The sequence below is a fragment of the Salarias fasciatus genome, chromosome 2 (genome assembly GCF_902148845.1).
Source record: "Salarias fasciatus chromosome 2, fSalaFa1.1, whole genome shotgun sequence".
In the NCBI taxonomy this organism is placed as follows: Eukaryota; Metazoa; Chordata; class Actinopteri; order Blenniiformes; family Blenniidae; genus Salarias; species Salarias fasciatus.
The window spans coordinates 21481695-21505518 of record NC_043746.1 but is presented as its reverse complement, the minus strand read 5'-3'; the positions used below and the strand labels follow the sequence as shown (position 1 = coordinate 21505518).

At 40.6% G+C, this 23824-nt stretch overlaps 1 protein-coding gene across 3 annotated transcripts in view; it reads right to left on the bottom strand.

Moving 5' to 3' along the window:
- LOC115405525 (5-hydroxytryptamine receptor 4-like) overlaps positions 1-23824 on the bottom strand; it is a 170835-nt gene that overhangs the window by 38893 nt on the left and 108118 nt on the right. For all 3 annotated transcript variants that reach the window (XM_030115147.1, XM_030115132.1, XM_030115140.1), the window contains exons 5-6: positions 15825-15978; positions 12133-12737 (exon numbers count right to left, since the gene is read on the bottom strand). In XM_030115147.1, the coding sequence (XP_029971007.1) occupies positions 12133-12737; positions 15825-15978 (759 nt within the window). The remainder of the gene's footprint in view (positions 1-12132; positions 12738-15824; positions 15979-23824) is intronic.

Sequence of the window (23824 nt, the reverse complement as noted above, 5' to 3'; positions counted from 1 at the left end):
ACACCTCCTCTTCATCCTGCCTCTCTCAATTTAATGTTCTTACTTTTCATGTGTTCATCAACTCTAACATTACGTTTGTTATTCAGTTCTATAAGTTTTTTTTTCCAATGCTCAACATCTTGATCGTCCTCCAGTCTATTCCTCTCTTGACTTAAGCTATCTCAGATTTCATTTGACTTCATTCAATAATCACCTTTTTTCCTTTCTTTTATTTTCCATTTTAACTTTTTTTCTCCTGTTGTTTCTTACAGTAATGTCCCTCATCACTCCAGTTTCTAATCTTCACCAGCTTTCTTCTTGCTTTTTTCCTTTCCCGGAGTTACTGTTCCTCTCATTTATCATCCTCTAGCTTTCTCTCACTTCTTGCTCCTTTTCAGCCTCTTTATATTTGATCATTCATATTTTCTCTCTCTCTTTCCTCATTTTAAACCTGATGGTCCTCTCTTTCTGCTCCCTCTCCTCTCTAACCCCCTCCAGTCGTGAAAAAGTGCTCCTTCGATACAGTTTGTTCTCTCCGTCACCACAGGCTTGAGACGTACGACTCCAGTGGGACCATAAACACTCAGCGAGCGGACAGTTTGTGCATGAGTACAATGGAGTGTGTTAACATGCCTCAGAGAATCGTACACGATGCCGCTGCTTGGCCCGTGTGAAAGGCCGATTTGTCATAATCCACCACTGTGTTGACCAAACAGCTGTTGATTTTTTGATCTTACGGGAAAAAGGAGGTTTGAAAAGGTTTTCCTGAAAAAGAAAACTCAACATGTCTTCACTATCTATATCTTTAAATAAAGAATATAAAGTGAAATAAAATATATGCACTGCTATTAGTGCATTTCATTCTCCCTGTCTTGTGGATGAGAAAACGGAAATTTGTTTCACAGCACAAGGTAACTGCTGCAAGTATCAACAGGGACGCCACCGATGGCGACCTTCAGGTCAAGGCTTGCAGATGTAATGGCAGAGGAGAGTATGGGCGCCCGTCCACTCTGACCCTCCGCTGCGTGAAGTGCTCGAGACGTCGGCAGTGAGAAAATAGTCAGAAAATAAAGCTAACATCAAGATACGGAGAGTCAATTATGAAAGTAGAAAAAGAAGTGAATGTAAAATATTTCCTTTGAGAAATAATGGGGGAAAAAATAAAATAAATTGTACTCGTGAGTAAACAGGACCCAAGAGCAGACATGTCCCATTCCTGTTATTTGTACCCTGCAGTATTTGATACAGATATTAGTCATTACTTCAAATCTAAATGATTCTTCAAGAGAAAAACAACATGTCCGGACTGTAGGAGACGATGAGGTGTTTCTGAAACGGTTTTGACCGCCGGAGGAGCCGGTCAGGGTGAAGTAATTGTGAGTTGAAGCTTGTTACTGTTTGGAGCAATAAATGGACAGATTTTTTTGAACTATTGACTCAGATTCATTTCATCCAAGCGGTACAGGTGATCGGTGTATCAGTCATTTAAATCTGGTAGAAGCACCTCTGGGCTTCAAGCATTTCAGCTTAACCCCTGCATGCATACTGTGACAGGTGATTCCTCCTTATGTCACCACAGCGCCACCTGGTGATCATGTTAAAAGCCCTTTTTCTTTATTTGACTCTGACAATGACCTTAAAATGTAGTTTAACGAAGAAAATAAAAAACTTAATCCTTCAGGTGAGTGTTTGGTCACTATTAGTCCTCCAAACAGTGAAGATTACATTTTTATGGCATGTGGTATTATGTAATATTGTGAAATTGTGTGATTGAATTTAGCCAAGACACTTCAAGTATCTTCAGTATAGCGGTTTGACTCATCATGGTTAAAGAATGGATGTATGGATGTAGTTTAAAGAGAAAGTTCAGAATCCATCCAAAACAACCAGATATTGGCGCTCCCTCACTCTCACAGCTTGTAATATCTGCTCCAATATGTCAAATATTTCATTTCACTGGAAAATCTACAGGAACGTGACACCAAGAAATATTTGGACTTATGTTAAAAATCTGGGAAGGAAAAACAAACAAGCTGGAGAGGCTTTTCTCTATTTTGTGTCTGACAATACAACATGCACCTCTTTAAAAATAATAAATAAATTCAATGAAACCCAAAGTGAAAAAAAATCTATGTATATATATATATATATATATATATATATATATATATATATATATATATAAAGACACACACACACACAGACACACAGACACACACACACACACACACACACACACACACACACACACACACACACACACACACACACACACACACACACACACTTCAAGTGCAGATCCTCCAGCTCTGCGTCTGCTTCACAATGATAGGACCAGCCGACACTGAAGGATGAAAAAGCGACGTCGCTCTGACGCTTGACACGGTTTGACCTGGAGGGACCGATCCTTTCAGGCTGTTCCTCCAGACTCTGGAACCACCTGCGCCTGTCGCTCCGTATGGCCGAGTCTGAGGAGTCTTTCACAAAGAACTTGAAGACTCTTTTATTCAGGGAAGCGTTCAGCTGAATATTTCACCAGATAAATCTGTGCTGTGTGTAACTCTATGTATTGCTCTGTAAACCACTTTGTGATTCTGATCTGTGAAAAGCGCTTTATCAATGAACTTTTACTTACGTACAGTAACTCGTGTCCAACGTGCATTAATCCTGCCACAGGCCTCACTCCTCAGCTCTCCCTGCCCCTCGACCAGTCACAAGAAAATAAAAATTTTAGTCCAAGCTGACATGGCTGTGGCATTCTGAAAGCCATTCCACCGGCTGTGATTTTTCTGCCATTGCTGGATTCGTCCTCGTTTGCCATCAAGCTGAAAGGCCTGGCTGTAATGGGCCGTGGTTGAGAGGTTACATAAAACAGCACCACAGCGATAAAATTCCTCCGTGGGATTGAGGACCGACTGCTAACGACAGAAAACATAATGCTCCTTCCTGCTCCCATAACCGCCTGTAAGCCAGCTGCACCTCGTCCCATTCAGAGCACATGGATAAACGTCACTGTTTCCTTCTCTGATTGCACATTAACCTCTACTGATGGCGATTGGACTTAGAGATGAGACATACCTAAACTGTACTTTGAAAACAATCCAAGTTATTTCGACAAGTTGCCGAGTAATAATCATGATCATTGCTCTGCTTTTTTTTCCTTCAGATGCAGTTTCTAGAGGATGAGGCTGCCACTGATGGTAGCAGGTTTCCTTTAACTCACGGCAAACATTTTATGGGACCTGCGAACCCTTCGACCGTGTTGTGATGTGATTTGCTCATGGAGCGAGTCACAGTGCAAAACTCATCGGACCACCTCGGCTTGGGACGGTTTCGGTGCAGCCGGCAGTGATTGCTTTTTGCACCGCGGTCAGGAGCTGAATGAAGGCTTCACCCCGAACTCAAATCTGCTAAATCAACATTAAACCACCAGATGTGAAAGTACCCTGAAAAATGAAAACCCAAGTAGTATGTGTTAACCATCTCTGCTCCAGTGCACATGATTGTAACGGGAGGCTCATTATCAGGCTTTCTGCAGAGATTTTTTTAAACCGTATTCATCAGAATCAGGTGTGTTGGAGGAAAATGACTTTAAAAACGTGCAGGACGTGCAGGGTAACATACATTATTCATTCATTTATTCTGTGAATAATAATCTCTGAGGTATTTCCAATCACCACCGACATTATTGTAAACATATTGTCATGAATATTATCTTGCTTTTCTATGAGCCTGACTGTTAACCCGCTGCAGCTAAAATGCTAATTTCCCCGCTGTGGGACAAATAAAGGATTATCTTATCTTACATTTAGGATGGAAAAATCCTGCTCAAAGACAGAGAAACATTTCTGTTTACAGTACTTGGAGTGTTTTGCATATGAAAATAACAACCAGCGCTATGTACTTTCCACCTGGAATGAAATTATTCAACACACCAGGTGTGCTGCGTCTCTTTTACTCTCTTAATGGTCTAGAAAGAATAATGTTGCCACTGGAGACCCATTAGGTAGCCCTCACACATCTTTCATCCTGGGTCGAGTGTTGTAGCGAAAATGAAACGGGTTAAAGACTCGGGATGGCGTCCGAGCTCAGGAGACTTCACGGGGATCAGCTCGGTCATCATCACCGTCAGGATCAATGAACTCCTCACACCACCGTCAGGCTAATCTCTCCTGCTTGTTTCTGCCTCCTGCATATCGGACATGTTGATTCGAAAGCAAATATCTGATCGTAAAAGGCATTAATAGAGCTCACACCAGGATCCTACAGTTAGTAAGTCACTACAGTCACTTAACCTGAGATTTGTAGACATTTAATGCAATGTTTCTTCTTAAAGAACGCAGGTTAAAAATCACCTGATCATGACCTCAGTGAAGTGGATTAATTAACATGCATACTACAATTTTATAAAAGGAAACATTTTAGCTGTAATAATTTAAAAGGAAAATGCTAATAATAATCCTGGAGTTAATTCACCTGTACAAAGCTTTCGCAAGTTCTCTAAAGAAACAGTGAAGTCTGTGAGGGATGAACTGTTTCACTCAATAACATATTGTGGGAAAGTTTCGTTAGAGAAGATGATGTACTTAGTTTTTTATCGGCAGAAAATCCAACTGTTCAATACCAGAGCTGCTTTGGGAAACACAGCTTCGCCTGATGGATGGAGGCTTCCTCTGCATCTGGAGGAATAAACCTGCAGACGTCGATCTATGAGAGGAAATATAAAATGATGGATCTGACAGTCGGAGAATATGAAAAGTTATGAACATGATATGGTTTATCTGAGCTATGAAAGATCACAATTCACAGATAACGATTGTCTAATCAGAAGTCACTTGCAAGCTGTCATGGAAAAACTGATTTAAAACCACTGGAAATCTGTGTGCAACACATCCATGTCAGCAATATCAGGGAACATTTTTTAATTTTAGATCCTGACATAATGAAGTTATCAATGCACAACAATCTCAATTTTAAGAGCCAGGAGTCAGTGTTTCAGCTTCTGATCACTAGAGCCAGCTCCTTACTTTTACACACAAAGAAGAGAAAGAAGCCTCTGACTACATTAGTAAACACAATACAACTATTCAGCTCAGAAGTCATTAACAAAAGTGTTCTGGAAAACAAATGTGCTTTGACATCGTATTAGAAAGTCTGACATTCATCAAAATATCTACTATACACCAAGCAAAGCTTCCTGCAAACGACTGAAATATATGGAAGCTGAATGGAACAAAATGAGTGAAATGAACATCCTGTATTTCATCTGAGTATCTGTGCATGGCCAGAGAGTTTAGGCATTTAAAATGTTTGCACGCAACCATCTGTCCAACCTTACAATCGCTATAAATCGCAAAGCTGTAAACGCAATATAAGTTCTGCTGAAATATCTTTATAAAAAAAGAAACTGTTTCTGCTGCACAGAAGAATGCTGTTGTCCAGTTATAGATGTGGGAATAGAATTAATATACTAAAAAAAATAATATGGATAAAATCTTGGCACACTTAGAAAATAGATATAGTATGTGTTTTTTTTTCCCCAATGTATACGCCCACCATACATACAACCCTTCTGTTGACCTTTTTCCTTCATTTTGATGTTGAGATAAACATTCGTGATTTCACATTAGTTAACAGAGTGAACTGTCGACACGATCACTCCCTTCACGCAGTCACTATGTTTCGCTCTTTACTCTTTATGTTTTTGGCTCATTTGTTCTTGGTTTGTGACTGAGTGCCTGTAAACAGTTCAACATTAGCTTATGCTTCATTGTCTTGATCACGTTCAAGCTTAAAATGTACTTTACAAAACTAGACTTCTGATGAAATGCCTGCACTGGCTTTTCCTCTTTGGTTTCTACAAAGATTTTATATCCCAGTGTTCAGAAAGAAATGTAGCTCAAGTGATCATGACACTAATGGTGAGATTGGCGATCAGTCCATGAATATTTCATCCGCAACTACTCGAAAAACTTCCAATTTAAAGAGGAAATGTGGATTATCAGACAATCAGAACCCTGCCACCATAATGGCAATAGGCAACGCTGACACTGAGGCAGGAGTAATGGTGTGCATGGTATGGTAGATAGAAGAAGTGAATGGTGTACTGCTGAGCCTTTGAACAACCCACACGTCCAGATCTCGGCTCTCCGGGGGGAACCAACAATTCCCAGCATGCATTCACAACCCTCTGAAGTCCAGGGGTGTCCGAGCGCTGTGCCGCTCCCATCAATAGCACACTGGGAGGTTTAATGAGCATGTGTGCAGAGGAATTTAACTCCTACAAAAAGCTCTCACTTGCAGTCAAATATGGCGACTAGATAAGTACTAACGTTCGCAAATGTTGCCCAGCAGGGGCCCTGAATGCTAATGACTTTCAGAGTGAAAATGGATTTATTAGTTTTGCTAAAAGTGATCACATGTGGTGCTTAGAAAACTGCCACCGGGTGCTTCTGACTGTTTTAAAAGCCAAAGAGATATTTGTCCTTCTGAAGGATAAATTATATGATGTATTTTACATTTACATTATTTCTCTCCAAACTCATGATGGCACTGAATCATTTCTGCACTGAGACTGAGAGTTTCTGCATCCAGTAACAAACACAGTGAAAAATATATCAGAGGTCAGTATAAAGACAGACAGGAAACTTAAAGGATCTGGATGACTGTTAGTCTACCTTGCTAGAGGCACACATACATAAATAATACCCCATTTCATGAACTGTGAAACTGTAATTAAAGACTAGTGTACTCTTAATTATCAAACTTTCTCAAATCATCTCCAGTTGACTCAATCCATGCATTAAAATGGGAGTTTTTATTCCTCTATAAATCCAAATAAAAGCCTAATTCTGCTCTAAAATAATCATGTAAATTCCTGAAAACTTGTTTCAGAATTAAGTTTAAATCCGAACACACCGGCGGGTTTATTCTCCTCTGGAAGTGGAATTATATGCTAATAAGGCGCGACTTCATTCTGGTCGTTCTGCGCGTGCGCCGTCACGATGACGCAATTTTCCAAGATGGCGGCCCACAGTCCACGTTTTGACTTGTATGGAGACGATTTATTTCACGGCAGTTTTAGAAGAATTGGGTATAATGAAACGAGCGGATCGACAAGAGCTTAACAACGCGGACATTTTCAAAGCCGTAGCATCAACGTTAATCGAGAAATAAAGAAGAGAAAAATGCGGTTTACTTCCTGGAGACATCAGTATGTCACGGCCGGCCGGCGTGAGAGAGGATTTAATCCTTTGTTTTTCCCATATAAACACTAAGCTCATGAATGTAATTTGGAATTGCTTAATTCAAAATCAAAAACACCCTGTAACCACACTCATTAAGGCCGATACATTCTGTGTTGGCATTCTTAGTTTCCTATGGCTTCCCGTAAAATCTACACTTTAAAATTATTGTGTGAATTTCCAAAACTCTAAATGATGAAGTCATATATATCTTCTATTTCTTAAAATCTCTAAACAGGATTTAGTTTTATAGTTTTAACCACTTTGTATCACATGTTTATCTACTGCCTGTATGATGCACCGACTTGGTGGGACTTTTAGTTATAGTGACAATCATGAATCTATCCATCCATTTAGTTCAAATTATCCAAAACAGTTTTTACATCTTGTATTTATGCTTCATATAATGTGAGATACAATGAAAAGTTTCCAGGTCTAAGGTCTCTGTCAAGCAGAATATGGAGATAACACAGTCTCCATCTTTAAGTTCAAACGTCTAATGTCCATCCTGGAGCATTTTCTTAGTTTGGCACTATTATACATCATTAACCTGTATGTCTTCTCCTATGCAGTCTGCACTGACTCATCCAATTATCGTTCTGCATAATCTCTCCGTGGAGAGCTAAGAGAGTCTTATAGTTCAACAATACACCGATCATTACAGCTGTCTGTCTCTTTTCTGTCCCCACTCCCATAAGTCCAACACAACCAAACAGATGCTCTTTGCTTCTAATGGAGGTTTCTTCCTGTTGAAGGAGTTTTCCTTCTCCAATACATCCTGAATTTGCTCTGTGTCCGACCAATCTCTTTTTCTTAAGCTGTGTTTTACATGACCGATAGAGTGAAGTTGAGTTAATATTATGGTTTCCTATTAGATCAAAACTATTTCACAATATATTGGCCAAGAATGAAATGATTTTCCAAATAAAACAGATGAAGATTTGAATTTGTGCTAAAATAGGATCCAACTAAAGTCAAATACAAAATATCACATTTGTCATCTTTGCAAACCAGGTCAATCTGAACGGTTTCAGTTCAACTGGATGAAGGATAACTGGGAGGAAAACCAATGAGAAAAACACAAATCGCAGATGGCCCCACATATTCTCTGTGTGAGTAATCGCACTTCAATTCTAAAATGACTTGCTTCTGAGTCAAAGAATGACGATACCAATGACTTCCATGTGGACCGGCCTATAATAGCAGCCTGATTCCAACACTGAGGAGCGACTCTCTGGAGGCAGCCCACAACTTTCAGTCTGGAACAGGAAACGTTCTGCAGGCAGAACTGATCTAAAGAACAGCGAACTTCACTCCTAACATGTTCACAGTATTTCAAATAAAAGCAGTAAATCAAATAATGAGGCTATATAACGCCGTTCAGTTAATAATACTGAAGTTTACTAAGGCTATTAATTTTTACTTTAGAAGCTTTTACAAAATCGATAAAGCTGCCGTTTCTCTCTGTGCTCAAAATGTGTTCGCAGAACCAGTTTAATTTCACTAAATTCCCTACAGCAACAAGTGATTTCATAATAACCAATAATGTAGTGCCTATTAATAATATAATCGATTCTCAGCAAGTTCTAAATAATCTAACAAATTGCCATTCATGTAATATAATAGTAAAATAAATAAATAATATTACAATCATAACAGAGAGTGCTGCATATCATATATAATCAATGAATTAATGCCATCCACAGTGCCCATTTCTGATCATTCCACTGCAAAAACATTGTTTTGTTTTGTTTTTTTGTTTTTTTGAGTTGGCTAAAATAATTTATCACTTTATTATGTTACTGACTTTTTTGCATTTAAATGTCCCAAATTACTGAGCTATTTGCATTTCATTAAATAATCATTATCGATCTCTACACTCTACTCTTCTAGTGGTTCTTCTCGCCTGGTATAACTAAGCTGTCTTGAAAGCAACCTGAACGTTAGATAGATGTTAGCTAAAATATAAGGTGGTAGCGTCGAGTTTAAAGAAGTGTATGCATTCACAGTTTTGTATACCAAGAGGTTACCGTGCCCCAAAAAAACTCCTCATAGGGATCATTAAAGTACGTTTTCTTTCTGTCCGTCTTCCTTGCTTTCCACAGTAGTGAGGATGGAGAATACACATTGGCTTACTTTCATACAAGCGCTCAGCTTGTTTTATTCCAACTGATTTAGAGCTGTTTATCTTTGTAAATCATTTATAAATACATTTCTTTCAAAGAGCGCCAACATCCCCACATTGTAGGACATCATCCCCGACGAACTAATCCAGTAAACTTCGCTGAACTTAATGAGTGAATCAGCCGTCGGGCCGCAGCCTTACAGTTCAATGGATGCCATACGGCGGCAATGCAATAATGCAACTGAAAGCTCAGCAGTGGGAGGAAATTAAACCTAACAAGAGTTATTTCCCTGACTTTTCAATTCCAATAACCAGGAAAGAATAAAGCCACTACTTTTTTGAGGGACTATAACTGTAATTAGGACTTCCAGTAACTTCCACAACAGTGTCGCTTGGCTGGATATTATGGCAACCGGGAGTTCTTGCCCCATATGGTTTCAAGCTGAGAATCAAATAAGTGGAATTGATTGCTTCTGCAGCTGAGTTTTAAGCCTGAAAGGATCTTCAATGGGACTGTGCAGGTAGATGATTATCATGCACCACACAAGTGAAACTGTGCACTGATAATGTCTCCTGTCTGGCTCTCATTGCTCGTCTCAAAAATCTCTAGATTTTAATCTTTCTCTCTAGTGTGTTGGAAAAATATACAAAACTTAAATATTTCCAGTAATCGGACATTTGGCAGGGAGACGTCTGTGATTAACATCATCATTTCGGACCAGAGCGCTTCTGTGTTGTTTTAGAGTGACAAGAAAATTGTGTTTTCCTCAGAGCAACCCGTACTGAACATAAGGTAACTGTTGACCTTTTATTTAGGGAGCGGGAAGAAAAAACAAAGACCACCGTGTGACAAATCCCGCAAGATGAAGGGCGCTGTCAAATGTTAAGGAAAGAAAAAAAGAAAGAACACGTTAAAACTCGGTGTGATTAAGCCTTTCGGGTTGTGTGGCTATATCTGAGAAACAGCTTGCAAATGAAGAGACATCACAAACACCACCAGGGTCAAAACAACCAGAGACAGAACATGCTGAAATATTCATGTTCATAAAAGCCATCTTAAAATTCACCCACACTTTACATAAATCTACAAATAATTACTCTAAAGGTCAGAGCGGGTTTCACTACCAAACCACTCTGAAAGTCCCCGTCTTCTTCTGTCGAAGCACTTCATGAATGGATGGGAGGCTATCTCTGCTCTGGATTTAAATAAGAAGTCATTACTGCAGTTTATCGACTCGTACAGAGCCAGATGATATCTTTTAGAAAGGAATAATACTGCTGTGGTTGATAAGAGTACAACACGATCACACAAATCCCAAACAATGAGGGGGAGGACACTGAATCAGGCTCACATGGACATTTCAAAGCTACGCATCCATTATTATATGAATGTAATTCTTCAGTGGAAATACAGGCTTCAAACCTTAAAAGTTGAAGCGACATCAAGTTTTTCAGCTGGCTGCACTGTTGCTCTTTGTATATTTTAATTTTTTTTCTTTGCACGACCTTTAAAAATTCAAATATGGGTGGAAGGAAGACGTCTCGATTTTCAAAGGAGAAAAATCTAAATAGATAAAAGAAAAGAATAAAATATATAAACAACAAAAGAACATCAGATAGCGGCATCAAAATCGGACTTCCTCATTTTGTCCAAAAACATGACTTTCAGGTTAATATCAGAACTAAGTTTAAGTCTTTGACCACTCCAGTGACATCATTCTTATTTAACCCTTTCAGCCACTATTGTTTGAAATACTCACTAATGCAACATTTATCACTACAGCAAACAGATAGCATCATCCCATTAGGGTGCAGAAAAACCAAGGACAGAAAGAAAGGAAAAATTAAATATTCAACAGGCCACTGAGGAAAACATGCTAAACGTCAAGTCCTTATCGCTGTGAAACATGTGCTCCACGTTTGGAAATAGCAGCAGTTTGAGAGGGCAGAAAAGTCAAAGCCGTTTGTTTCTCTTTGAGAGTGAGGGAGAGTATTCACAGAGATAACATCATCCGCAAACCACCTGTAAACAAATCATTTAAACTGACAAAAGACTTCTGCCATTTGCCCTGTGACACTGCTGTGTGTTCATTAGTCCCTCAAGGCCTGCAAAAGAGCAAATTGATGGAAAAATAAAAAAACCCCGCTATGTTCTAGGAGATAAACGTTTCAACCAACAACCAACAAAACAACATCCACAAAAACTGAAAAGACATCAACAACTTCCGCAAAGTACTGAACATAAACTATCAGACTGAAGAATTTTTTGAAAATGTAAAAAATAAAAAGCTCAATTGAGAGGAAATTAGGAGCATTTTGACAAAAACACTATAAATAGGCACTAAATGCAGTTTTTACCACCAGATAGGGTTATTAGAAAAGCATTACCATCTCATTTGTTTCTCTCCAAAAATCAAAACATCAGGACTTTTTTTTTTAATTCAGGGTTGAGGGTTTCACTCTGAGGAGAAACATTTTAGTTTCCACTTGGAATGAGACACAGCGTGTGTCGAAAGTGTGATTTCAATTAATTTCACTCCCAGTGCATTAGCAGGTCTGTATCAGGATGATTTTTATGTATTTTATTCATTTATCACCAGCGCGTGACAAAACAAAACTCAGCTATGTTTCATACGTTGCCTTAACTTAAACCATGAGAGCAATGTGATGTTTTGAAACAGATGAACGACGACAGTGTGACTGTGCCATGTGGAATCTGGGCTTTAAGGGATGCCCAGGCAGCACCGCCAGAAGACGAAAAAGAGCTTGGTTTCCAGGACTTACTTGAGTACATGTGTGGAGCCGTTGATCTGCGTGGCCGTGCACGGCGCGCCCGACCCGAGGATGGACGGCCTGCGATACCTCTTCCTCCCACAGCACAGGATGATGAGGAAGGCACGGCGGAAGGACTTGTTGAGGAAGGCGTAGAGGATGGGGTTGAGCATGGAGTTGATGTAGCCCAGCCACAGGCAGGCCACCCACAGCTTGTCGGGCACCGTGTACCCGATGAAGGGGTCCACCACGTTGGTGACGAAGAACGGCGCCCAGCAGAGGCAGAAGCACCCCATGATGATGCACAGAGTCTTGGCGGCTTTAGTCTCAGTTCGCATGCGGTGGTTGCGCTGATGGTCCGCAGAGTCTGACGAGGCGCCCGCCCCGACGCCGCCGCTGGCGCCGGACGAGGAGGCGCCGGCTCCGCCCGCCCGCTGAAGCATGCTGATCTGCAGGGCGTGCGCCCGAGCCGTGATGTAGATCCTCTGGTAGGCCAGCACCATGAGGACCAGCGGGATGTAGAAGGCCACCACGGAGCAGGTCAGGGCGTATGGCTTGTTGACCATGAAGACACAGGAGGTGGAGTTGCCCCCGTCCTGGTAGCGCCTCTTGTTAATCTGGCAGAGATCACATCAAGGGGAACAGTCACTGATCGTACAGCTTCATTTGCTGAAATGCTGAGCGACTCCACCAGGTACTAAACCACCTTTAGATTTATACAAACCCACCGAGGCCGAGTCTCCTTGGATGAGTCTGTGTAATAAAAAGGTGGTCTGCAGCTATTTAGGGAGAGGGATGCTCTCCACGTCACTATAAATCATAGTGAAGTCCAATCTCGGCTTCCCCGCTGCTATCAAGTCATCTCTGCAGGAAACGGTGGCTGTGAGCTAAGAGATGAATAATACACTCTAGCCCGTATTACTGAATGAAGGACACTCTCTCTCTCTCTCTTTCTCGGTTGCATATATAAGATGGGAGCTGTTTTTATCAATGGACTGATATATGTGCATGTCAGGTGAGGTTACTAGATCTCCCGCTTGAGTTCACACACAGTAATTAAACCCACGGGAGCCGAGCAGCAGGATGAAACCGACACATCTGAAATCTGTAATTCATCTGTGAGGCCTATTCTCACAGACCTTAACTAGGATTTATCTCACTGGAGGAAAACTGAGGTCTTAACGACAATGTGATGACAGCTTTTATAAATCGCAAACTTTAAGGTGGAGTTGATGCTTCTTGTAGATATACTAGTTCACTGGGCTAGTAAATCACATACACATCATTACATTCATTACATTATAAAATCCTAATGAAAATTAGGGAAAAGCTGCAATAATAAAATTCAAAATGTCACCATGTTGCAACTCTCTCATTTTAAAATGAACAAACAATGAATAAAATAAAATCCTTGTACACTTGAAAAGGAACAGAGAGAAGAAAAAGCTTTTGATATTCTATCCTTCTTTTACTCTTTCATGCAATCCACAAATTCATGTACTTAAATAACTACAAAATAATTTTAGAAAACAACCAAAAAGTAGATAAATGGGTAAATAAACAACATGTAAAGACAATAACCACTATTTTATGTTCAACTGTAAAATTAAAGTGTAAAGTCTGAAGTGGACTGGACCTGTGAAGAAACACATTATACAGCAATATATAAATAACTACAACACTAAATCTGTCTTTACTTTAGGATTACTATATCATTTACAAGTGCACTATCTTTTTCCATATGTGAAAGGCTTATCTTCAAAGGCATAAAACATCCAGTCACGTCAAGCTGAACTTTAAAATATAGTCGGCCTCGTTCATAATGTGATCAGAATAACTTCTGAAGATTTGGGAAGTTCACATTAAAGTAAACCCACTTCTACATCTATGCACTGATCCTGATCACCTGAGCTGACTGAAAAAGTAAACAAAATAATCTTTGAGCCATTGTGCTCCCCGGTGGTCAAATATTCCAGTTCATGTCATAATTTCTGACACATGACAGACTTCATCTTGCAGGACAGATTAGACTTTTTGGCAGCCTATGGGCCTTATAGTTGACATCTCTAACAGATGACATTCTGTTGTCAGATATTCTGATAAAAATGAAAACATTAAGTAAAGCAGGACTGGGCAACGGAAAAATTACATAGTTCCTCTACTTTCCACAAAGCTGCAGTAAAAGAAAAAAACACACACGCACAGGAAGCATATTGGAGAAAGAGCCATTGAGATGCACCTGTGCCTCTTTGAGCCTGAATGCAGCTTGTTTTGTTGGTTTTTCGGGGGTGTTTCAGTTCGTGCCAGACCTGACCGGCTCCTCGGAATATTCAGCAGCTCTAATGAGACCCGGAGAGAGCCGCTGCACTGCCACTGCTGCAGCTCTGCACTAACTTTAGACTGTTGCCGCGCTAAATGTGTGTGTGTGTTTGAATGCGTGGATGCCACATGTTGGCCGCTGCCATAGCTACCAAGCTGTGCCAGAAGGACGTTTTGGATGATTGTGGACAGGAGAGCCAGGCTGACGGCGGCTCAGGAGTTTCCCCTACTGTCATCTTGCTCTCTGTCACACCTGTTTTTACATTTTTGTAGTCAGAAATCATGCTTTCATATCATCTTCCTATATTTTGTCAGTTGTTGTATTTTACGTAGCTTTCATTTTAAATTTCAAACAATTAAACCGCACTTTACCGGCTTGAAAGGATAAACTGAGTGCTTCTTTATTGAGGCTGAATATTTATTAGCATAAAAATTCCAATGAACATCAAGAAAGCAGAAAAACCTGGACGCACATGCGGTAGGGAGAACACAGACGAGTGCCTAATAAATCTTCTTAAATGTAATAATTACAGTGAGTTATGTATCTGCTGTTAATCCAGTTTTCTGGAGTCAGAAAGAAAATTTATCATCTTTAAGTGTAGAAATACACTCATTACTTAAAAGCTGAAAAGTAGGGTTGCATCCTGGGGAAAAAAAAAAAAAAAAAAACTATTGTGAAAGTTTGAAAAAAAATCGTAATGTAGATTATTTATTATTGAGGTTTTTAAATCTTAATTTATTAGCTATCTTATTGGGGCGGTGCCCCAGCGCTCTCTCTAGACCAGCGTCCAGCTTGTTGATCACCATGGCAACAGTCTGTCAACAGTGCAAATTGTTTCTAGGTGGATTTTGAAAAATGCTGCTTTATGTGTGTTACTGGCGCACTTAGTTTTATGGTCTCTCTCTACATACATACATACATACATACATACATACATACATACATACATACATACATACATACATACATACATACATACATACATACATACATACATACATACATACATACATACATACATACATACATACATACATACATACATACATACATACATACATACATACATACATACATACATACATACATATCAGGTCCATTTAAAACTTTCATGTTTTAGCAGGAAACAGGAAGTCTTGGCAATCAGCTGCACCTTTTCCATTTCACTGTAAATGTAAACAACCCTCATACATTAAAACAAACAACAAACCAGTCTGAACATTGTAGGACACAGAACGCGCTGCCTCCAGTTAACAGTGAACTTCTGCCATCGTGAACATCGACTGTCTGTTAGCGATATTTTTGACTCCGCTCCTACGTGAGAACAGCCCCGCTGATGGATCCCTTCCTTCCCCCCCGCGGAGACGCAGGCGGCCGTACTCACCAGCTCGACGATGCCGATGCTGTTCCAGCCCTGCATGATGGGCAGGAAAGAAATGAAAGTGGGAATGACCCAGCAGCCACCGATCATCAACGCCACTCGCATGGGTGTCATTTTGTTCCGGTAGACCAGCGGCTGGCAGCAGATAGCGTAGTACCTACAGAAAGATGATAGAAGGGGTATAAATACCTTCAAGAGCGCTCTGTGTACTGCAGAGGATAAAAACCAGGCAGGGCCCTTGGAAACTTGATTTCTTTTATTTATTGTGGCCTATATGTGAAGATAGAGTGGAAAAAAAAGAGCCTCCTACAGATAAGTAATGCAGCATTGAGTCAAACAAGCAAAACCTATTCAAAGAACGATACGTAAGGTGAAGCATTTAATCCCACATCTTATTTTTTTTTATTTCAGATTTGTCATTTGCATTTAACTTGTGTTTAACTTCCTTCAATATGTGTCTAGAAATGTATCTGTCCAGAAGTCAAGCAGGTCACGATTGTATAATTTGTCATTTTTGGGAGAAGAAAGAAGTCTGACCTGTGTGTTTTTTTTTAAACCTTTTTCTTTTGATTGCGACCTGTGAGTATAATATGTGACATTTTTTGTCATTGTCACAGTTTTTGCCTCCTCCCTCCCTAAACCTGCAGTAAAACACCAGATAGAGACCACATCAGGTCAAATTGCTACTATTGCAGAAATCTGTGTTCCATTTCCTTCCTCTGTAGGACTGTCAGGCAGTGGATCATCAGCTGGCCTCGGATGCTCAAAGTGCTGCTTGAGACAGGAAGTTGAGTTTGTCAGCATCGGCCTTCATCACTTCAACACCGTGACAGTAATTAAACAGAGAAGAGCCCATCGGGGACGCAAATATCATATTTCATGTGATGCATGCTACAGTCAGGAGTGAGCAAAACACTAGATTTAATATTTTGATTCAGATTAAATAATCTGGCAACATGACCAGCAGATACAATTATAGAAAACCTAAAAGTAGCCACAGAGAGGATAATAAAAATGTTTGTGTGCATAAGCATGATCACAGACACTATAAGAGGGACGAGATGCTGCTGCTCTGCAGTGATACCACGACATGAGTGGAACTGTACGGATAACAGAATCATTCTGAATGGGCAAGGGGTGGTGTGTGGGGGGGGCTGAAAGAAAGATACCAAGGAAACAGGGAGATCTGTTTGGAGGGAAGAAAGAGGGGGAGGAAGAAAGAAGCAGATCCATAAGAGTTGGGAAAATAAAAGGCTTGACAGATATTCCAAAAACAAAGAAGGAAATAAAGGAGGTCGCATGGAAGGAAAAGAACACACATAAAAGAAGAATGGAAGCAGGGGTGTATGACAAAAAAAACAAGACAGGAAAACGGAAAGAAATTGAACTGGGAGGGGGTCAAAAGACGAGTGTAGCATCAGTGATAAGTACGAAATCCCTCACATATTTATATTTATCTCGCTTCAATGGGGTGGGTGTGTGTGTGTGTGTGTGTGTGTGTGTGTGTGTGTGTGTGTGTGTGTGTGTTGACCAAAGCTTAGACCTGCTCCAGTGTGATAGGAAAGGAATCAGAAGCAGCCAACCAACCATGAACCTCCAAAACTACATCACCCTCCAGCCTGTTTTGACCACTGGGGTGTGTGTGTGTGTGTGTGTGTGTGTGTGTGTGTGTGTGTGTGTGTGTGTGTGTGTGTGTACGTGTCCTCATAGTTTTCCAGCACCTGCCTTCAAAGAAACATTGTTCTTTTGTTTTCAGGCGGCTTGCTGCTGCTGCCATGAATACATTCAGGACCTGCTTCAGAAGAGCTCAGCTGATCTCAGACGACTCGCCTGTACATGATATTGTTACCTGTGCTCCATATTTTTGGACCGACTTGTAAAACTCATGGGCATAGAAGGAGATAGGAATAATAATGTGGGAGAAACGTTAATTGAAAACACTCTGTTACCTGATCAGACCGGCTAAAAGTTTACAAGAATACCAGACAAAACCACAAAACGTAGCTTATTGAAAGAGTGAAAAAAACTGTTAAGTTGTCAGCATTGTTGCCCATACAGTTTCATCCACATCGGCCAAATTAATTTCACTTTTTCTCTTTGAACATTATTTCCCTTTTCCAGTTTTCTTACCTGGGGTTTTCATATTAGTGTCAAAGGCGCTGCGGATGCACTCCTTAACACTAATGTTCCGATTATGCAGCTTTCATGTAGCTGTCAAAAACACCAAGTTAATGAGGAGCTCCTGTTTCAGGAAAAAAAGTTTTTCTATTAAATAGTCGTAGTCTGGCAAATGCTCACATTACCATCTGGTAATAGCCATTGTTCCTCCTTAGATGGGTGAGTGAACACTGTGTCCCACTGCAGCAGTGGGTCTGAGTATCACTGTGGATATTTTCCTGCCTCTTCTGCGATGATCCGACCTCATTACCTCCTTGCGCTGCGTGGCATTTTGCAGCCTTCGGCAGTTTAGACCTGGTGCTCGCGCCCGATGCGGTCTGCATGTGCTGTGCCATTAACAAAGGTCAGGAGGTGCTTTTTTATTTCAGCTCCCAAAATAGTTATGTTGAAAGGTTGCAGATTGACTCTGTCTGAATGAGGATGTCTGAATGACACAAAAGTCACAGCGTCTCCAACACAAGCGTGAATCCTTCCATTGTGCCAACACAAATGTCCATACATGCACTGAAACGCAGTAGGCGTGCACACACACTCTCGAAGGCTGAAACGCATACAAATAATCAAAAGTATGCATCGATGCACAAGGACACACAGACACTCATGCACGTTGACCTGGGTCAGGTTAGAAGCAGGCACGGCCGACGTGACTGGCAGTTCCATAAGCCAACGGCAGTCTAAAGGGCCCCCCGTTTCCTTCTGATTCCCTCTGTTTATTTCTTGTGTTTGCATTAGAAACATTATTTACAGGCTGATTTCTGGGAGAAAAAAATCTGAAACGCGTTGCTTCTTTCAGTGGTCACAAGCTGCCGTGGTTGTGTTGAATTAGAGCATGATCAAGTCTTTCAATAATTCATACAATATTTACTTCATTCAATTCAGATAAGAAAAAAGTCTTCATTTGAAAAACTAGGAGAGCTTGGGGTATTTAGTCAGATTTGTGAGAGGTGATGCTGGACTCCACCCAGTTTGCCTCTTCTGATCATGATTTTCTTGGACAGGGTGTCGAGGCGAAGCCGAGGTCAGGAGGTCATCATGTGATTTTGGTCATGAACTCTGGATCATAACCAAAAGAATGAGACTGTAGACACAAGCGGCTCCAGGTAGTTAAAGCGACAGAGGTTCCTGGAATTCATGGCTCTTGACTGATACCAAGCTGGAATGACGATGGACGGAGGGATATTTGGTTGTTTTGTTTTGTTTTTTTTTTAATTTTGTCAAACAGATCTAAACAGGTTTGTCAAATCTTGTGATTTTGATAAAACTCTACACTAAACCCAGAAACCAGATAGCCCTAAAAGCATTCATCCTCATCTAAGAGTTTCTTGGAGGCATTTAGATTGAGACGGTCACTATATTTCCTTCAAATTGGAATTGTTATCATCTCTATTTGTAGTGCCGCCATCTTTCTCTGACGTGTGCTTTTCTATTCACAGCCTGTTTCTCTCACCTTGAAAAGGCATCTGCATGTCAAATTAGTAACGACAGAACAGCACACATGACGTCTTATATAAAGTCAAGATGTGTTCAGCAGGTTTTCTCTCTGCTGCACAGGGGGATGACTGCAGATCTGCACTGGCTGCTTCAGAGCGTTCTGTCGCCTGAAGGCAGAGATCCACAGCCGGTTCACTCACACAGCACAATTGTAGAAAGCGTTGAGAGGGCAAAAAAACAAACGCGACAAACCTGAAGCTTTGAAATGCTCACTGTGACGTTGTCTTGACCACAACAACAAAAGGTAAACTCACATCAAGATTCATTGATAATTTACTGTTCTAATGAAATCAGCCAAACACTAACATGAAGTGAACTTTAGGATGTTGGAGCCCCGAGGCCTCCAGCTCCTTTTATTACCAATAAATTGAATTACTGAAAACTCAGCAGTCTTCTTTATTCTTTAATGGTTTACGACATCTTTGCTACTTTAAAAAAAAACATTGTTTGCTGCTTATTTGGAGTGAAATATCATTATTTCTTTCTATTTCTAATTGTTTTTTGCTCATAGGATGAGCGCAGCATCATTTGACCTGCACGCACAGAATTTAAAAACAGGTAAAGGCAAGGCTTTAAAAACTATTCCATTTTATGATAGTTTAAACACAGACTAGATCTGGATGCCCGATTTTGCAAGATCAACCCTAAAAACAGAACAGACTCTTAAATATGAAAGAAGATAAGGATTCAGTGGTACTTTTGGTTAATTCATTCTGCTTCAATACCAAGTGGAACATCACATCACAGTGCGCAACTTGTCCATGCGCACACGGAGCCATACAGTAAAATTACTTGAAGTAATCAGTTACCTCTGGTAATTCATACGTAAACCCCAGCATTCTTGTGTCTGTACGTTTCATTGTCTCTGTCTCAGTTAATTTCTTTACTGAAATGTGGCAGTTCTGGTATTTTTAGTCATCATTCATTTCCATTCAGCATCCTCACCTCAGAGGAGACGGATAAGAGACTTGATCCTGCAGCTGCTCACTTGTTTTGTCTTTTTATTGAAATGTTATCCTCCTCCTTTCTCCTCATTCCCCCTTGCTTTCTCTCAATAAGGCTCCTCTGCTTTCTCTGGCGTAGACATAAGCTCGTGCTGTTTGACACGTCGAACCCACCAGAGGCAACAGATGTTTTCATTTCTTGTTTTTCGTTTTTCCCCAAATGCTGCTCACTGAACGAATCTCATTCCGACTGTCTTCACATTCTGTTTTTGTTTGTTTTTTTCAATGAAATGTTTTCAAATGTTATAGATTTCTGAGTTGTCTGTTGACTGGAGGGATTTCGGACCTCCTTCACACTGCGGGGACATTATTAAAGCTGCTTTTCAGAGAGCTCCTGCTTATGGGAGATATTCTGACATTTCAAGAAGAGGGAATTCCCAAAGCATTTTGCTTCAGTTTTTGTTCTGATATTTTTCTAATATTAGCAACATTTATCAATTTATCTATTCAGGGGTTTAGATGCCTTGCTCACAGGCAACAAGTCGTAGCTACTAGGGCAGGGACATGCTGTGGCTTTCACTCTTCTTTCTGTTGAAGGTTCAGGGATTCAAAACAGTGACTTTTTGTGTACTAGCTCATAAAGATAAATAAAACAATAGTAACAAATTGTGTAGGATTCAGCTTCAATACATAGAAAAGCACAAGCAATCACTAAACCGAAGAAGCAATTAAATGGTCAGGATTTGAACTGACAGTATTTACAGTCAGAGGGAGGCTTTAAGGTATTTCTCATGGAAATTGGTCTCGGTTTCACATGCCAAGACGTGTGACTGACTCCTCGTGTGTTTGCCCTCTGTCATTTCCACTGATGCAGTCAACAGATGCTTCTTGAATTATGGCTTGGAAACCTGCTGTTTTCTTGTTTTGGTCTTTCCTCATAAATTCTGCTCTATTTGTGGTGCTGGAAGCTACAAATACCATCAACAAGCTTCTTTGGCTTCCCCTGTTAGGAGTGATTTTTCCATCTGCTTTTCTCTGCTGTCATCTCTGGAATATTTCTGTCACGTGTGTTTCATTAGCATCCGGCGGTTTCTGGATGGCAACATTAATCCGGACATCGTGATTATCCTCCCAGAAGTGAAGGCAACTGTTTGTAAAAGTTGAGCTATTGTTTTTCAGTAAGATGTTTTTAAAATCCTACAAAAGTCCTTCACAGCTTGGAAGCTGTGCAATAATTCAATTTAATGAAACAACAGAGGTTTGTGACAAAAACAGAGTTAATGCAAATTTGAATGACAGCATTGCTCTGTAATCCAATACGTTTTTCTCTGTGCTCAAATATAGCACAAATAAAATTAAATCAATGTTTGGAAGCAATATGACTTTCCTTATAAACACATATTTAGGATACAGATTTTATTTTCTGCTACAAATTTTACACAGATTTCCCTACACATTATTTCCCTAAAACAAGGTAAACAGAAACCATGTCCCATAATGCAAGCCAAAAAATAAAGTGAAATTGAAAAGCTTTGGCAATAGAAAAATGAATAAAGAATTTAAAAAAAAACAAAACAAAACAGTGAAGAATTAGGGCTCTATTTGCACAACGTTTCATGTGAAAACGCATTGCTTTTGCATTTTCTTTTCAGATATCGTGGTGTTTACACAGCGTCTTTCGAGAACCATGCTTCGGCAAAAACGGTGGAAAACTATGTAGTCAGCACAATGGGCCAGAAGTTTGCACAGTTGGTTGTTTGTGTGATGAAACCCCACACACACACACAAACACACACACACACACACACAAAGAGAACAATATGTCCGAAACACTAACAATGACGAGTACTGTACACCGACATTCGCACTGACAGACGACCAAGTTGGATTCTTGCTACAGGTGACTCTCAACTATAAAACTAGCAAGTGGCAGGAGAGTCGTGCCGCTCCAGAGGCTGCCATTGTTATCGTCCATCGTTTTCATGTGAAAACCGTGGAGCTCAAAGCTCTCAGTCAGTCCCTGCATCTTGTCGGTACATCTGTGAGTTCTGGGTTTTTTGTTCTGCCATATTACTCAGGTGGCTCCTTTGAGTTTTTCATCTGAGTTTTTGGTTGAAAATAAATTTACTTTGATCAAACCTGGTCGTGTCTTTTGCTCCTTGACAGCATGACCCGACCACAGCAGACAGCGCCTGTCTGTCTGAAGTTAGTCCTCGTCTGAAGGACTTCCCAGCCTCTCCCACTGTGAAGAAGCGACAGCGACTTCAATGTCTGCGTCCCGCCAGGCTCTCAGTACGCCATCGCCCCTTATCCTTGGGCCAGCAGACCAGCGCCACGCCATTATTTCATTTCAAGCCAACCCAGAATGCGCTCTTAAATCCAACATCAAATCTAAGCTCAACATCTTTAAATGATTTTGTTTATCTCACAGTAACTTTTTCCCATCAGCGACAAAACCACGGCACCTGCTCTGAAATGCAGTGTTTCAGATGCAGTGAAGAGAAGGTATATGTCAGGACAAAGGTGCATATTTTTCATTGCTTTCACCCCTAAATTGGCTAAATTTTGTCCTTGGATCAAACTCAAATCAGAGATTTCTCACTTATTTTCACCCTCAGTTTTGTCCTGAAATGTTCACTGGAGTGAAAAAGTTCACATCCAGACTGAAAGCAACTTATTGGAACGGCGCACTAAGATAACTCTCCTTGCTCTTGGACATTGTTAAAGCAGAGAGTAAAGGATGAAGATTTACCTTGGCATTTCTTGATCCTGTGCCTCTTAAAAAAGTCAGTTAAAACTTGAGCATTTGTATGCATCACAGGGAGAGAGGGGGGTTTTACGTTTTTCTTTCCTTTCTGCCAAACGTTAAGTCCGTACAGCTCTCCGGAGTTCAAATGAACTCAGGTGAAGGCAGATTCCACTCTGGACAGGTGTCCAGTCCATTATAGGGAAAACACAGCGAGAAAGAAACCGACCGGAAACTTTAGAATCACCAATGAAACAAGTTTTTTGGACTGCTGGAGTAAACCAGAGCGCTGAGAGAACACACAAAACTCAAAAAGACTTAAAGCCTCAATTCTAAATGTGGGGAAATGCAATCTTTTTTGAAAATGTTGCTGCTGTGCATGTGCACCCCTGTCAGAGTCAATACTTTTTATAGATGGATCGCAACAATAATGGCGGTGCAATTTCACTTGAAGCCGTTTCACTGGCTGCGTGGTCAATCTGTTCCTACCCAAGACCCTCACCTCCTGGCCTTTAACCAGAGCAGCTCGGCCGCCGTGCCCTCTGGGGCAGAACGCGCCTCTCAGACGATCCATTAGAGAGAGCGGAGCGCTCACTACGTTCCTCACTACTGTCGCCGCATGAGTCTGAAAGAGCGCCCAGTCA